This window comes from Balaenoptera physalus (assembly GCF_965194825.1).
Source record: "Balaenoptera physalus genome assembly, chromosome: 3".
Taxonomy (NCBI): Eukaryota; Metazoa; Chordata; class Mammalia; order Artiodactyla; family Balaenopteridae; genus Balaenoptera; species Balaenoptera physalus.
Window position 1 is genome coordinate 9,699,862 of NC_138890.1, and position 17,198 is coordinate 9,717,059.

General features: G+C 58.5%; 1 protein-coding gene across 6 annotated transcripts in view; it reads right to left on the reverse strand.

Annotated features, from left to right (window-relative positions):
* Window positions 1-17,198, reverse strand: part of NFIX (nuclear factor I X) — a 98,605-nt gene that overhangs the window by 8,784 nt on the left and 72,623 nt on the right. For 2 of the 6 annotated variants that reach the window (XM_082455237.1, XM_082455238.1), the window contains exons 3-10: window positions 15,613-15,675; window positions 15,194-15,268; window positions 14,698-14,818; window positions 13,395-13,531; window positions 10,278-10,400; window positions 8,120-8,295; window positions 2,286-2,433; window positions 67-158 (exon numbers count right to left, since the gene is read on the reverse strand). In XM_082455237.1, the coding sequence (XP_082311363.1) occupies window positions 67-158; window positions 2,286-2,433; window positions 8,120-8,295; window positions 10,278-10,400; window positions 13,395-13,531; window positions 14,698-14,818; window positions 15,194-15,268; window positions 15,613-15,675 (935 nt within the window). The remainder of the gene's footprint in view (window positions 1-66; window positions 159-2,285; window positions 2,434-8,119; window positions 8,296-10,277; window positions 10,401-13,394; window positions 13,532-14,697; window positions 14,819-15,193; window positions 15,269-15,612; window positions 15,676-17,198) is intronic. The other 4 variants (XM_082455241.1, XM_082455240.1, XM_082455236.1 and 1 more) reach the window with 3 other exon arrangements.

A 17,198-nucleotide genomic window follows, 5' to 3' on the forward strand; every position in this document is an offset into this window, starting at 1 on the left:
CCTCCTCCCTGACACCAAGATGCCCCCAACCCTGCCTGCATCCACCTGGCGGGCAGGGCCTCCTACCTGAGACTGCTGTGGGATGTTCAGAAAGTTGCCGTCCCGGGGTCCGATGCTGACAAACCGGTTGGCAGAGGCGGCGCCTGTCGTTGCGAATGCTGTGGGGAGCAGGGGAGAGAGGGAGAGACCCCGTGAGGACCTGGAGCCTGCCCGGGCACTGCCCTTCGGGACTGCTGAGAGAGGGAGAGGCTAGGTTAGACCATGTTGCCTGGGCTTAAGCTGTCAGTGGGAAGGACAGGCCGGAGGGGCCCCCCGTCCTCTCACTGGACCAGGAGCACACAGTCCCCCACCCCTGGCACTCCGCTGCAGCCAGGCATCCTCTTTCATGGCCCTGGAGGCTACAGCTGAGGCCCCATGGACCCAGTTCTGTCCCCTAAACAGGCACTAGGCAGGGCCAGGGATACCCCTCCTCCCAGAGTACCCGAAGCAAGTACCCCTGCTTTCCTACTGGCCCTCTTGGGTCTGGAGAAGAGGGAGCCTGGGAGGGTGGCAGTTCTGGCAGACTGGCCCCACCCTGCTTGGAGAAGGCCATCTCAGCCAGGCCACCCCTCCAACTGGGGTGCCTAGTTGGGTGCTGCACCACTTACCACCCCGGGCCCAAGGACTGGGCCGGTGGCTTGGGAAACTTGAGGGGTCCCAACAGAGGGCTGAGCTGGGTGGGTCAGGGTCAGAGAGGGGTCTGGGAGCTGGCTGCTGGCTCAAGCACAGGGGTGGCAAGGCTCAGGCCCGGCAGACATTCTCCTCCTTCGATGGATGAGCCAGGTCCTATGGTCCTGCGGTTCCCAGGGACCCGAGGTACAAGAGGAGGAGGAGGCCAGAGGGCCTGGCAGAGCCCCAGGGCTTGGGCACCAGGGGCAACTGTTCTGGGGTCTGGGGGGGCAAATGGGCCAAATACCCAGGAGCTCTTCTTGGGTTGTCTGGCTGGAGCCCTATGGGAGGGGACTGGCGCTGCACCCCCAGGAGGAAGGATGCCCCCAGAGAGGATGAGGAGTGTCACAGCTAACTGGGAGCCCCCACCCCACCCCTCCCTGCACCAGATACACCCCAGGGACCCCGTGCTCACCAGATTCTGTCCATAAGTGGCCCCCAGCCACCCCGCAGCCTGGCTCCCCCTCTCCCACCCTGCCCACCTCCAATGACCATGACCATGACTTCGTGTCTTGTGGCGAATGCAGATGAGAAGATGGCATGAAGAGGATGGACAGGGGAAAAGAACTCAAACCAAGAAAAAAGAAGGTGAGACAGAGAGCGCGAGACGAAGAAAAGTGGTGAGATGGGCCACCCCTTCCGCCGCTGTCCCGAAGTCCTGGCCCACGGCCTGCCAGCCCCCAGAGCGCCCGAAGCGCTGCCCACCCCCCGCCCACAGTCCCACAGACGGCACGCCGCCCACCCTCCGCCTCTCCTGTCCTTCAAGCGTCGTCGGGTCTAGCTTGGGCCTCTCAACTCAGATTTTTCTCTTCCCTTTGACAAAATTGGTCATCGGTTTTTAAAAAAAAAAAAAAAAGAAAGAGAGAGAGAAAGAGATGAAGTAAGCCAAGGCCCAGAGCCCTTCCTTGTCCTTGGAACATCCAACCTGGGGAAGAAATTGAGGGAAGGGAGAGGGATGGGAAGGGGGGGGAAAAAAAAAGAGGAACAACGAGAAACCAAATGTGAGACTGAAGGCTGAAGGGGAGGGGATCAGGGGCTGGCCTGCTGCACCTTTAGAGGCCTGAGGGGCCCAGAATGGAGGTGAGGGGGGCAAGGCAAAAAGGGGATGGTGGTGGCGTCGCCTTGTGGTCACATTTAATTTTCTTGGTGTGGGGGGGGGGCACAACGAAACAACAAAAAAATCAAAAAACGAAAAAACAAAAAATGAAAAAACAGCAATTAGGCATGAAGATGGCATGGCTGTGCCTCCCCTCCCCCCTCCCCCCCTGGCCAGCACCCCTGGCCTGTGTGCCCCACTGTGCTCCCTCTCCCGCCCCCCGGAGGGGCCTGGGCCAGGGGCCCCAGCTGGGAGCAGCGGGCGGGCAGGGGGGCTAGTGGGGTGCTGGCTGGTGCAACTAAGGCCCAGGAGGCCGTGGTTGGGGGGCTCAGCTCTGCTCTTGTCCGGGTGGGAGGCTCCGTGGCACTCTGGGTTGGGGGGCTTTGGCAGTGAGGGAGGGGGCTTTTCTTTTTGCAGTGGAGACTGTTTGGATGGGCTGGGGACGCTGGGCGTTGTGGTTTCGGTTTCATCGTCCACTTACAAGGTGATGGAGGAGTCAAGGCGGCGCCGTCTGGGGCAGTGCTGGTGGATTTGGAATCAGGCATAGGAAGGGGCACAGGTCTGGCCACTGGAGGCGGCGGTGGTAGCAAAAATGACCCCGGGACTTTGCCCTGGCCGCTACCGTTGGGCTGCGAACAACATAAATAGAGTGACGCATGAAGGCACATCACACACAGACACACGCTCCCCTGCGCGGCCACGCCAGCTCGCTCCTGAGAGCGGGCGCTCCCGGCGGAAGATGATGCAGGATGGGATTCTCTCCTCCAGGGCACAGGGTTGGTGAGGGCATGAGGCCTCTATTTGGTCTCTCAGGTGTTTCTCTCTTTTTTTTTTTTTTTTTTTTTTTTTTGTAGTCCTCTTTTGAAGTTGTGGGAGGGAGGAAGGGGGATGTCCGACGGGTGGTTTGTTATTTCTTAGGGAACAGGTTTTAGGTACCGAAACATGCCACCTAGCCGTACAAGCAGCTGCACTCAGAACTCTCACGCTCTTGAAGACCTTCTCCTATGGCAGGAAAGATGTACCAGCTTACCTCCTGTGCCCCCCTAAAACACATACGTGCCTCCCCTCCGTGGGCCCCTGGGGTAGGTCCAGCTGACCCAACCAAGGACCACAGGCCCACCAGCATCTGCCCCATGTCATGGCCTCAGGGGGCTGCCAGGGAGCATGCCCTGGGCTCTGGTAGCCTGAGGACAGTGGGGTGCTGGCTTATCTGCTACAGAACAGCCCAAGAGGAAAATCCATTGCTGGCAGCTCTGGTTCCCACAAGGTTCTCTGAGTGGCTTTCCCTCAGAAGCTGGGGATGTCTGGTCACCAGATCCACTAATTCTCCTTTATTCCCTCTTGTGCCTTACACTTCAATTCCCTCCTCCAGGCCCCATGTGTGGCCTTGTGTTCAATCAGCCTTTGGGCTTCAGGGGGTGTAGGAACCACAAGGAAGGGCAGAGGTCCCCAGCCTCTTGCAGACACAGCTTCCCTGGACTGCATACCTCCTGCTGCTCTGGGCAGTGCCCTCGATGACCACCTGCAGCCTGGGCTCAAGGGGGCCAGGCCACAGCTTTTCATCCTAAACTGGTCCCTCTCCTGTGGGTCAAACCTCTGCCCTCCCAGCCACCCAGGCTTAGGACCTTGGGAGGTTCCTATGCTCCTCCTTCTGGTGGAGGGCAGACCCTGTGGGGCCCACCCCTAGACGTCTCCAGCTAGGTCGTCCTTCTGTCCTTACTGGTTTCACTATGACAGTGAGACTCCCAGGGGGCCTCCCCTCTGCCGACAGCGTGCTCATCAGCTCAGCACCCTTGGCACCTGGCTCTGTACCAGGCACTTCACTCAGGTTGTGTCCAATCCTCCAACCACCCCGTAAGGCAGTGGTTCCTGCTTCGGGGCAGCTCTGGGTATTGACAGTGTCTGGAGACGTTCCGGTTAGCACAGCTTGGGGATGGAGGCTGAGAGGCTGCTGCTCAACCCCTGCAACACACAGGGCAGCCCCCAGGACAACGGCTCGTTGGCCCAAAGATCAACAGTGCTGTGGCTGAGAAACCTCGCTGCAAGGGAAGCTCTACTCTCCCCCTTTCACCACAGGGGATACTGAGGCTCTTCATGATTAAGTGGTCTAGCCAAAAAGTCACCCGGCTGTAATTGGAAACGCCTGAAATTCATAGTCATGTCTGTCTAACTCCTAGGATCCTACGGATTCTTTCCAACAGACTCATTAACCCTCTTCCCAAACCCAAAGGAGTTCAGACTTCTCCGATGCCCTAAAACCTTCCACAGCTATGACTACATCTGACGTAAAACATCATCTCCCCGGCCAGGCACGCAAGGCCGCCGTGATAGAGCCCAGATGGGGTCTTCCACCACTCATGCCCCTACACTCCCTCCCCCTGAGTACTTCCCATTGTAGACCTACTGGGGTTCCCAGAACACAGCCTAAGCAGTCGGGGCTGCACACTTGCTAACTGCAGAACCCTCTGTTCTAGAATACCCTTTCTCACACCCTTCAAGGCCCGCTCAGAAAACACCATCCCCAGCATGGGGACCAGCCAGATTTCCTGAATCACCATCCATCTCTCTCTCTCTTGTTCTTCCAGGACACTCCTGACTTCCACTGGAGCCTCTGCAGCAGACTACCTCCAAGGCTCCCCAACAAGCAGGCGGAATGTCACCTCTGTGTGGCCCAAGCATGTAGCACTCAAGTCCCAGTGACTGAGTTGAATCAACTAGTCCATCCTGCTGCACTTTAAAACCATAGAGAGCCCCATGGGTGACCCGCGCAGGACACGCCCTTCTGAATTTCTGCTGTCCCACCCTCCATCCTTCACCTCCAATGACCAGTCACCTAGGTCTGACACTGTCCCTCCAAATGGTTCCCTTGACTTGATCTTTCCTGCCCACTTAGAGGCCCGTGACAAAAGCAAGCAGTGGCTGCTTCTAGTGCTTATCGGCGTCCTGGGCTGAAGACCCTTTGTGCTGGGTGTCATTTTGGAAATGGACCTTTCAGTTCCAAGCAACAGCACGGGCCAGAGGGCAAGGGTTTCCGGCTCTGCGGGGTGATTCTGACATACAAATGGAAACTGCCTTCCCTCATGTCCACAGTCTATCTTGTTCCTATCTCATTCTTCCATCAGGGCAGGAAATGGAATGATCCCAACAGATTCACAGCCTCACTTCTTCTCTCTGGGCTGTCCTGAGCTTGGGCTCCAGGGCGGCTGGGACACGGGGGCTTTCCAGGCGGCCCTTGCTCCCATAGGGCAGCCTCTGCTTCCTCAGAGCCTGTCTCTCCCTAGGAGGATCTAAATCACTAATCCCATCCAATAAAGCAAATCCCAGCCCAATATGGCCAGACATTGAAACCTGCTGATTTACAACATTCAGTTTCTAGAAGCAAGTCCCAGCCAGGCTAGGATGTCTCAGCTCTGGTTGGGGTACAAGTTGAGGTTTTAAAAATCTCAAGGTCTTGTGACTTTGCAGTGCCTTAAGACCTTGTGAGTTAAGATCTTAGAAGGAACCTAGGGGCTGGGATAGCTCCTCACTTTCATCTGACATGAAGATGTGGGCCTGGCCATTCTGGCACTGGTGGTCAAGGCTGAGCTAGTACCAGGCTTTCTGCCTCCCAGAGTCATACTCTCCCATCAGGCCCTGCAACTTCTCCATTGTGCTCACCTGGCGGTCTCTTCTCTATGCCAGAAATACAGCTAACCGGGTATCCTCTTTCTGCCCTTTGCAAGTCCTCTAAGTGGTGTCTCCATTTGATCTTGGCCTTTACCGATGTGGTTTTCTCAATCGGGGCCTTATGCTGAGGTCTAAGAGGTGCCTGGGAACCATTCTGCAAGTTGTCTGTAAAATTCTGTATGCCTACATTTTTCTGCAAAGATGATCCGTAACTTCAGATTCTCAAGGAGATTAGGAACTTACTCCTCTAGTCTCCAGATCAGTGGTTCTCAAAGTGGGTCCGCTGACCAGAAGAAGCATCACCTGGGAACTTGGGGGGAAATGAAGATTCTCGGTCCCACACCAGAACTGCTGAATCAGAATTAGGTGAGGCCCAGCTACCTGTGTGTTAGTGAGGCCTCCAAGTGACTCTCATACATGCTAAGACTGAGAACTACTACTCTGGAGGTGGCCATGGAGCAAGCACAGTACAGCCCTGTACCGCCACTGTCTGCCCCCAGGTCAGCTGCAGAGCCCAGGGCCTCTCTCCGGCTCTCTCCTCCTCCATAGCGTGGTGCCATCTCTAGCCTCCTCTCAGAAACTGGGCCCGATGGAGCAGACTCACTGCAGAATTCCAGCTCCACCCCCCAACTCTTGGGCACAACAGGCCACAAGAGGAAACCTACAGAGACTGCTCTCCAGCCGAACTAGACTCTCTGTTTAACCAGAGGGGCTGTTTGCTCCCCTGTCGGTAGCATTTTGTCTGCGGTATACTCCAAGCAAGCACCTGCCTTGAGAAGAGAACCGTCTAGGCCAAGTGAGCCCTTGATCTTTTTTTAATTTATTTTTTGGCCACGCCACACAGCTCGCGGGATCTTAGTTCCCCGACCAGGGACTGAACCCGGGCCCTGGGTCGTGAAAGCACGGAGTCCTAACCACTGGACCTCCAGGAAATTTCTGAGCCCTTGATCTTGAATGATCAAGCCAAGGGAGAGGCTCAAGACCTGGCCATCAGGATGCCCAGGGATGGACTGACCCACACTCTTGTGGGTCCTGTGGGTTAGCTTCGGTTCTTTGGGCTAAGTCGGTCCCCCAGGTGGCTCTCATTTCGATTCCAAACCCCAGCTGCGTCCTTAGGTGAGAAGCAGGCACGGAAGGGTTCCTGGCCTCTCTGACCCATATTCCAGACCCCAGGCCCCTTGGGGGCTGGGACACATGCTGGTAGCTCCCGCAGACTCTGCCAGCATCTCTGAAGGAAGCACGGAAGCTGTTGGAGTCATGTCCACTTTTCCCTCCATGCCCCTGAAAGTGGACAGAGCTTGTCCAGAGAGGTGGGCAAAGCGCTGAGTGTGCTAAGGAGCTGCACAGCCAGCAAAAGAAACCCTTGCAGGGCAAAGGGGAAAAAAAGATGAGAAAAGTGGAAGAGGAAGAAGAGCGGGAGGGAGGGAAGAAGACTGGCTTCTGTCCTAGACAGCGAGAGCAAGGAGGCCGAGCCACGGCCCTGCCCCAAATCCATACACCAGCACTGCGCAGGGCGCCCTGAGACATCACTAGGCTGAGCAGCTGAGGGCCGCTGCTCTCCCTGGGCTGCCTCTGGCATGGGCTTCCAAATGTCTTTCCCTACCAAGGCACTTTGAGTGTCCTCCCCATCTGATCTCTCACAGTGGGGTTCCAGGCTGGACCAACTGTGGGGAAAGGAGCTGGGCCTTCTCATATAGCACAGCATGCTGCTGGAGTTCCAGAACATTCCCAGAGGTCTAGAGACCACCATGCCCCAACCTGGAATGGTCTCCCAGGGACTAAACAAGGACCACTGTCCCATTGAAGGGTCACCTTTGGCCCACTGCCGTCCGGGATAATTCCTTTGCTGAGTGGCTCTGCGTTTCTGCTCATCAGTGACCAGGCCCCAGGGCTTGCGGATGGAGAAGGACAGTGGGGCCACAGAGCTCCATGGGGAGCCAGTCTCTCTCCCAGGCTGAGGAGCAGAAGACTTCACTCCAGAACCATGACTGACCTGAGAACCCCTTGTTAAGAGTCCTGCCAGCAGGAGTCTCATGAAAGACCCTGTGGAACTGGGCCTGCCCTCTACTAAGGGCTTCTCACTGGGGGATGGTGATGCCCCCAGGGCACACTGAAATCTGGAGACATTCACGATCAACACAGCTGGGGAGGGGGCGGTGTTGCGGGCACAGAGTGGGTGGGGGCCAGGGATGCTGCCCAATGCCCCACAGTGCACAGGACGTCCCCACACAACAGAGAATGAAGAACCCCAAGTGTCAATAGTGGGAAAGCTTGGTCTAGAACCTACCAAATCCCTGCAGCCCTGAGGTTTAAGAGGGGTGTTAGGAGCTAAGGGGCCTGGGCCCGGGTTGGACAGATCATGGGTACACTCCTGCTAGAGGAAAAGACCACAAGGAGGGCAAAAAGCCCAAGCAAGGCGGGCCCAGCCACTGCCCCCTCATCTCTGGACCATGACGAACAGGCCCCGGCCCGATACGTGGACCCCTACTCCCAGACCCAGAAGATCGAGGTGTTCGGCACTACCGGCTCTCTGCTGCTGCAGCCCCAGGTGGGCTCCCGGCTTTTGGGCCCTCTCCCTGTGAGCCCTGAGACAGACAGACAGACGCAAAGATGAGCTGTAGAGGGGCTCGTGGGGTCCTCTGGACTCACCTGTCCGGTGGCCTGGCCCGAGCCATCCGAGCACACAAACTGCACAAACTCCTTCAGCGAGTCCTGCCCATGGTGGTGGTGGTAGCGGATGGTCGGGTGCGTGAAGTATGGGCTCGACTGCTGGATGATGGACGTGGAGGGGAAGTGCAGCGCTGACGCTGTGGCCCGTGGGCTCCCTGCATGCACGTGGCAGGAAGAAAAGGGCATCGTCAGGGCCTAGGAGGCAGTGGGGGGGGGGGCACTGAAGACAAGGAGAACTGCTTGTCAGAGCACTTTGGGTCCAGAGAACGGGCAGGAGCAGGGCAGGGACCAGAGTGAGGGGAGCAAGGCACCGGCCGCTAGTGTGAAAGTTAAGATGGCGCCAAGTAACTCAGTAAATCAAGATAAATAACATTTCAATGCAATATTTTAAAAAGTCAAATTGGCAAACCGGGGCCCACAGACCAGCTGCTTATCTTTGTAAATAAAGTCTGATTGGAACCAGGGCCAGAGTTAGGGTGAGGTAAGTGAGGGTCATGCAAGCACAGGGTCAGTCCTATCTTTTATTTAAAATATTGATATTTGCTCATCGTATATTTTTTGCAATAGTTTTAATTTTTAGAAATATTGCATTAAAATAAAATTTATCTTGATGACTGAGATTTTAGGGGCTCCCTGACATTTTGCACCGAGGTGAGTGCCTCACTCACCTCACCCTGGTCCAGGGCCTGGGTGGGAGCCTTGATGAGGAGACAGACGGTTCCGCGGGGCTCCAGATAAACACACAGCCCTGCGCCAGTGCAAGAGGGGCCCCTGCAGTGCGCACACACATCTCCTGCGTGCGGGTGGGTGTGCACCTGGCTGCTGCTGCCCAGGCCACATTCTTCTGTGCTCAGCCCCATCGCTCGCACACACGTCCTCGAACGCACAACTCCCACCCTGGAGCAGGCCCCAGCTCTTCCCTGGCCAAGTCCTCCCCCTCCTGTCTGTTTCCAATCAGCTCCCTCTTGCTCTCAGTTTCATTAGGGGCCTGAAGAAACTTGGCTTCTCTCTGGAGTTCATAAAAGCTGAGTCGAGCAGGGCCTGCTGCCCTCCCGCTGCCTGTGCAGAGGGCCTGGGCTCCCCGCCCCCACCTTGCGGCCACCACGCCCTGCCCCGCTGCTGGCTGCCTCTGGGCTCCCAGCCAGGAGGCCCTGAGGAAGAAGCCAGGAGGGTAAACCTCAGTGTTCTCCGGGTCCTATAGGAGGGCCCAGGAGACAGCGGGTGGACACGGGGCAGTGTTCAGAAAAACTCCAGGCCTCTTTCTGCCAGACAGGTGCCAAGAGAGGGCAGAGGCAAGTGAGAGAGCAGCCGGGTGAGGACAACCTCCACAGCTTCCTGCCTGGTTCCATCCCCCCCAGAACACGGAGGCATCCTGCCCCCAAGCACTCTCTCCGTGAGACTGAAGCAAGAGAGCTCCCAAGGCAGCAGGGCCAGCTCCTTTCCCTGAAGAGCAGCCCAGGTACCACCTTCCCCTGGGCCTAGCCCTTCACTTCTGGAAAAGAGCAGGGAGGCCTCGAGAAGGGAGCCTGGGCTCCGAGGAGTACTCTTCTCAACCTGCGCTCACACCAACCTGGGCTGGTGCTGGGAGAACAGACCCCGGGCTCTGTGAGGAGCTGAGAGAGAAGAGCTGAAAGGAGGGCAGGGGGAGAAGCCTGTGCTATCCCCCCCCCACAGCTGGAGGGAGGACAGGAGAACTGGGCAGGAATGGGCCTGAGGCTTCTGCAGTCAGGGCTAAGTGGGAGGAAGCCTCAGGACAGGCCTGTGCCACACACAGCACACACACGAGCACACACGCATCCGACGCATGTACACAGCACCTGCACACGCACACAAGCACACACACACACTCACGCGCACACACAGCGCACAAGCATGCATCATACACAGGGGGTGTGAGAAGCAAGTGGGAGAGTGCTGGGGAACAAGGTGAGGAGGCCCAAGGGCTGGCCTGGGTCTGGAGGAGGCGCTGCTGCGGAGGGAGGGCCCGTTCCCATGCCCACCCACTGCCATACCATGGCCCATTCAGAGAGCTTGGGGCTGTCACTCAGGGTCGGCCCTGGCCCCTTTGCCTGGCCAGTTGCCCATCTGGGCTCCTCTGCCACCCCCACTGCCCCCCTCCGGGCCCTCCATTTCTCACCTGGTCTGACTCCAGCAAGCACAGGCAGCGGGTGGTGAGTGAAAGCCATGCGCGGGGAGCTGCCCTGAGAGGAGAGGGCACTGCAGAAGTCCAGCTTTCCTGACTTCTTTAGAGAAGCCGGGCCTGGGGGGAGGAATCAGCAACACAGGGCAGGTTTAGCTGGGCTGGGGAGGGAGCAGGGGAAGGTGGGAAGCCAGCAGCTCACTCCTTCTCTCCTCGGCCCCCTCCCGGCTGCCCCTTCCCCCACCAGGCTCCCTCCTGCCTCCTTTGCCTGACTGTGGCTCTGTTTCTCAGGCCGTGTGCAGACCATCCTGCCGTGGGTGCTGCTGACAGGAGAGGAAAATAAGGCCCTTCGGTGCACTGGGCAGGGAGTGAGCAAGGGGGCCCGTCTTGCCCCCTGACAAGCAGATAAGGAGCTCAAGGGGAACAGGGTAAAAGGGGGGATGCAGGGTCAGAGGGCAGGGAAGGTGTGCAGGAGGAGCCCGGGAGAGCAGCTTCAGAGTGAGCCGGCCCAGGGACTTCCCTGGCGGTCCAGTGGTTTAGGACTCCCGCGCTTCCACGCGGGGTGGGGTGGGGGTGAGGGCGCGGTTTTGATCGCTGGTCAGGGAACTAAGCTCCTGCGCAGCGCAGGCCCTGGGCTCTGGGAGGTTCTGATGGGAAGAAACCAGAGCTCCTTACGGGAAGGGAAAGCACAGCCATTGGCCCTGGGGAAGGACCACCATGGAGAAACAGCATCTGACAAGAGAGCAGGGAGGAGGCTGGAGGGCCTGGGCGAGTGCTGGGGTTACAGCTAGACAGGAAAGGACTCCCTCAGTCAGGGGACCCAAAGGCCGGACTGTCAGAGCATGGGTAATTCCAGGGCTTCGCTCGGCTCCCGGTACCAGAGATGGGGTGACATTCAGCAGGAGACAGGGACACAGAGAATACCCCATTTGAGCTCTGCCTCTAAGAGCCTGATGTTGCCAATCAAGGTCATCTCTGTGCCCAGTGGGCATGACATCCAAGATGCTATACAAAGCAGGGCCCCCAGGCCAGGTCCGCCAGGTGAGGTTGTCTCCCGTCCTCAGCTGAGCCTTGAGGCTGTGCCCAGGCTGGGAGGGATAAGGTGAAGTCAGGGCAGATATCCAGAGCTGCCATCATTGGGACACAAGTTGAATCGGTTTGGGTGGGGTGTGTGTGTGTGTTGGGTGGCGGGGGGTTGGGGGGGAGACTTCAGAACACAGAAATAAGAGCTGTCTTAACCACAGAGGGAAGAGGCGGGGAAAGGGTGAGCTCCCAGCCGCCAGCAGAGGTGTTATCTGGCAGCAGCTGTGTGCCACCTGATAGCTGGCACGGTGTGGGGAGCGCCTCCACCAGCTGTGCACAGCTGTCACCATGGCCGCACAGTGCCTCCCCAGCTGTTCCCAGTCCTGCAGCTGGGCTGCTTAATTGGTGATTTGTCCCAGAACAGGAAAACAGCACAGGGTTGGTGGGAGGAGGGGATGAGTACAGAGGAAAAGGGGGGAAGGCAAGGGGGCTGGGGGTGCTGCAGGAGGATGCTGGGGCCGTGCGTGGCAAGGCTGCTGGAAGGAGCGGAAATGGCAGGCTCGACAGCAGGCAGCCAAGAAAGGAGAGACAGGGAACCGCGGAGGGGAGGGCTCCTCGGGAACCAGGTCTGCGCACAGGGACCTGGGGGCCCACGCCTCAGGAGCCAGCAGTGGACGTGGCCCTCAAGGCACACCAGTCCTGGAGGAAACACTTCACGGAGGCCCTAGCTGGGGAGTCTTCGGGGCCTTCTCAACCCCTTCTTTCTGCACCTCCAGAGGTTCCCCCCAGGGAAGCATCTGTGCTGTGCTGGCCCGGGCCCCCGCTGGCCACCGCACCCTGGGAGGGGCACCCAGAGCCGTGCCGGAGCGCTGTCCGGCACAGGTGAACCTTGCTGGTGGTCTAACCCTCTCCCTCAGCCCAAGGCCTGGAGGTGAGTCCTCTCTTCCTCCCAGGTTGCTGAGAGCAGAAGCCAGAGGTTGCGTCTGGGGCAGCAGGAAAGCAGAAGCACCCCCTTGCCCTTTAGTCTTGCTTCTCCCCCAGCCCTGGCCCCTGCCCATCCACCTGGCCCTTCCCAGTAGGGGGACATCTGGAAAATACCAGGCAAAACACCATCAGGTAGACCCTCATCTTCCTGCGTCAGAGAACAAGGCCCCTGTCCCCAGGCCTGACCGACGCAGACACACCTCATGCGCATCCCGTACGCAGAGGTCTGCACTACCTGGTCCCAAGACACCCATACCCTGAGGACACACACAGGCTGCACCAACAATGTGTCCGGCACAAGCGTCCTGCAGGCAGCCTCCTTATACACACCTGTGCAATACATCACGCACACAGCCCCCCTCTATCCCACCTGGGCTCTCCAGGTGTGCCCACACCTCCTGTCAAGACTGGAGGTGAAGGCGGGCGTATTCACCAGCAAGGGTGTGGTTAGAGAGGACTGGGAGGCCTGGAAACAATTCTGCTCCCTCTTTACCAGGCTCTGCTCCTCTCTGTGAAGGTGGGCCCTTTCGACCAGCGGTCCTCAACCTAGGAAGGTCCTGTCCCCTCCCAGGGGACATTCAGCAATGCCCGGAGACATGTTCGGTCATCACACCTGGCGAGGAGGTTTGCTACTGGCATCTAGTGGGTGGAGGTCAGGGCCGCTGCTCGACACCCTACAGGGCACAAAATGGCCCCGCTACAGAGAATACCGCGGCCCCAAATGTCAAGACAGCCCAGTTTGAGAAATGGCTTTAAAAAACCATGAAGACCGCAGAACTGGGGCAACCTCTCTAAAGAAATCCCAAGAGAAGGAGGATGAGGGGGCTCTGAGGAGGAGGCCACGCCCCCCTGCAGGGCACCAGAGGCTCAGTGTCGGGGCCTCTGCTTTCCTTCTGCCACATCTGTGGGCCCTACTGCCCACTCAGGAACAACCCAGCTGCTCGCCTCTGCTCTCCTGGTCCGCCCTCCTCTGGAAGATCAGGAGGTGAAAAGACAGGCAGTGCCACCAACAGCAGGAGGAACGGTGGGAGGTTTGCCAGGTAAACTGAGGGGAAGAGGAGGCTCCATGCTGCCCCTGCTCCAGGTCGGGCCTCGTGGCGCCCATACCTGCATCCACATCGTTGGGCCACCCGCTGGACTGGCTGCTGCCAGCTGCTGGGGAGCGGCCTGTGCCAGGATAGAAGACGTCGTCGACAGGGCTCTCCATCTCGCTGTCATCGATGGACTTGGGGCGCTTGGTGGTGCTGGGGAAGGAGGAAAGGGGTCAGGTGGGCCAAGGACGAGCTGAGGTACCGGTACTCAGGCCGAGGAAGCCTGCACTGACAGTCTTCCGCGTGGGGAGTGGGGGCCCGCTGTCGGCAGGGCTTCAGGGCACTCGCTGTGTGCCCACCCCCCAAGGCCAGGCCGAGAGCCCCTTGGGCCCAGCCCACCCACTCCTCCTCCTTGAGCCCCTTCTCAGTCACAATACCATCCATCATCTACCCAAGCTGCCCAAATCAAAGAAGTGGGCAAAACCCTCAGCTGCTTCCTCAGCCCCACCTTCTACTTCCCATCAGCTCCCACAGCTAGGGCGAGGTGTGCGAGGCACTGGCCAGGGACAAGAACGCCAGGGGGTGACACAAAACTCAGTCATCGTGATATTATGTTATTTTATATTAAAATATGATTAAATATGAAAACATCATAACATTTTAATGCAATATTCTAACATATCAAAATGAATGCCTAAACCTCACAATGAACCAAAATGTCCAAGGTTTTTTTAAAAAGGGACAGGATCCCACCTTGCCCTGCGTGACTGGCCCTGACCAGGGCCTACTATATCTACCTCCCAAATATCTCTCAACTCCATCCCTCCCTCTCAGGCCAATCCCCCATCTGACTCAGGCCCTCCTCCCCTCCGACCTGCTGGGATAGCCTCTAGCTTCTTCCAGAAGTACTTTCTAGAACACATATCCCCAGCATCTTCTACTTAAAACCCGTCAGTGGATTTTAAGCCCTAAACACCCTCCTCTGGCCTCTGAAGTCCTCCGTGGGATAGTCCCGCCAGCCCGCCCAGCCTTGGCCAGGTTGAAGGCTGCTCTCTCTACCTGGAACATCCACCCCATGCCTGTACCAGACCCCTGGGCTCAAATGTCGCATCCCCAAGAGAGGGGCCTTCTCCACTGCCCACAGGGAGCACCTTCTAGGCAAAGCCATTCCTTGTTTGAGTTTGTGTCCCCAAGGCCGAGTGCCTGTGTCAGCACAAAGCAGGAAGCTCAGGGGTTGGGGAACACAGTGAGCCCCAGCTCTGGAGCCAGTGCCCTCAACAAAGGATGACGTTCTGAAGCACCCAGGCCACAGTGGTACGGCTGCCCAAAGCGCCTGAGATGCCTGGGGGGCCGGGGGAACGCCGGGGTGCGGGGCTCACCTGGTGGAAGGAGGGGAGGTGATGGACCGCCGCCCCAGGGTCACCTGGTTTATATTGTAGTAGCTGGGACTCTCCAGGTCTGCCAGCGAGAAGTTGGGCCCTGATGCTGTCGCAACAGGAGCTGGGAAGAAGGGAGAGTGTGATGAGGTTTGGAAAGTGTGGGCGCCTGTTTCGTTGCCATGCTCAGCTCCCCAGAAGCCCTGGGGTGAGTTCACTGTGAAGGCTGCTGAGGAAACCTCCTCCTGGCTGGAGGTTGTTGGGAAGAGTCCTTGGTTACGATTTTTTTTCCTCCAAAGCAAAGGAGGTTAGAGGTGGGGCTCTCTGGATGCCTCCATTCCACCCAGCCCCGTGCCAATGAGGCCGAGAGTGTCCCAGGAAACCTGTCTGTCCCCTCCCCAACCAAGACCCCATCAGTGGGGGGCTACGTGGGGTCCAAGTCCCACCGCTTCACCCCCATCCCTGCTGACTCAGCCCTGGCCCAGAAGGAAGGACTCACTCTGTGATACTCTCACCAGCTCCGTCACATTCCAGACCCCGGAAGTCACAAAACAGTCCTGGAAACTTAAGTGCCCTGAGGAGGGAAAAGGGCAAGTGAGTGAGTGGAGGCAAGGCCAGGAGGGGATGTCTGCCTGTTTCCCCAAGGCTCTCCCCACCCTCAACTTGCTCCATCCCATGCCCCATGTCCCAGCCCCAGGCTGGCCCTCAGGGGTCTCAGAGCTCCCTGGAAGTTAGGGTGTGCTACCGATGAGTGCCCTCCCCCTCTGAATAGCAGCCCAAGTTCAACAGCCGAGTGAAGGGGAATGGCAGGGGCAGGCCTGCCCTGGCCGGGGAGAGCAGAGAAGGCTGTGGGGAGGATGTGGTGGGCACAGCAGGCCAGGGAGGCTGGGTATAGGCAAGGGGGCAGGGGGCACTGACCGTTGGGCAGTGGTTTGATGTCCGCATCTCCTTGCTGGTTTGAACTATCTGATTGTCCGGATTCTGCAGGAGACACAAAGGGTGGGGATGGGTCAAAACCAAAGTGCTCCACAAACACCAGGCAAGCCGCTGCCCCTCCAGCCTTATAAACACCTTCACTCCCCTTCCCTCCCTGAGCAGCCCAAGGAGCCCAGGGAGAGAAGGAACTGGTGGTGGGGCTATCCTGGGTTCTGCAGGGTGTCTGGCAGCATCTCTAGCCTCCACCCCCCACTAGATGCCAGTAGCACCCCAGTTGTGACAACCAAAAATCCGGTCTCCCAGCACTGCCTGATGTGCCCTGGGGGCAAGTTGCCCACGAGTGAACGCACTGGCTGAGAGTCAGGGCAAGGAGGCGCCCAGGAGAGAAGCCAGCGACTGTCTCTTTGCACAGCTGGGATGGACCCAAGGGCCCCCCATTCTCTACCCAGCTCAAGCTCCAGAGGAGCAGCCCCTTCCCTCCCTTCATTAATTAGAGCCGTTCCTGTCTGCCCACGCCACCCCCACCTCACCTTTATGCTTACGGGCAGTGCCTGGCAACACGGGGCTGGGGGGGGGGAGGTTTGCCTTGACGCTGTCGCCTGCTCTGTGCCAGCCTGTCTGGGCTGTCTCATGCCCCAGTGCCACAGCTGCTCGGAGGGAGCCCCGAGACAAGGGCCCATTGTGCGGTGGGAGCTCACAGAGGGCTGGGGGCAGGGTGGAGTGTGTGTGTGAATATTTTGCTGAGCTTGGGAAAGCCCCCCGCCCCTGCCCCCCAGGTCCTCAAAGCTTTGTGTGCCAGGGGCACAACGGGGACCTCCAGAATGCTTGCCTGGGCATGACAGCTGGTGAGAGGGTGGCAGAGGGGGGCCAGGGCAGGTTGTGGGGCAGGGGAAAGGCAGGCATTGGGTAAAGAATCAGCTTCTCACAGGGGGACCACAGGGGGTGGCCTCAGAAAACCGGGCCCTGGTACTGGCCAGGGCTTTGCCCGACTCTTCGCAGTAACCCTGCCTCCACCACCCTCGCCCACCACCTCACAATCAGCCGGCTCACCAGGGTGTCCATCCTCCACTGGCCTCACAGTTGAGCTGCTCACGTTGGGGAGTGACCAGCAAGGAGGTTCCTGAAGAGTGACATGGGCCCGAGAGATAGAAGTGGGGGGACCCTGCAGCCACTTGGGAAGGAAGGAAGAGCCCTGGGTGCTGGGGCTGGTGGGCAGAAGAGTTAGTAGCCTTTTCAGAGCCCAGGCCCTACTGCGGCTCGACCAAGTTCCTGGCCTCCTGCCTCACTGGGGCCGGTGGGAAAAAAAAACGGGCTGCCCCCAGGATGGTTTCAGCCTCCACTTTCCCCATCCTTTATCTCGTTTCACTTTTTTTTTTTTTTAATTCTAAAGAAAACAATAGTAATAAATCTAGTCACAAATCAAGAAAATGGAGCTTTCTAAGTGCTAACAGGGCCCCTTACCCCCTTGTGTTTGGGGCGTGTCCTTCCACACCTCCCTCTGCACGCACCCCTGCGGTGTGTTTAGGGGTGGCGAATCCCACGCCAGGCCACTTCTTTGCTAGTGGCAC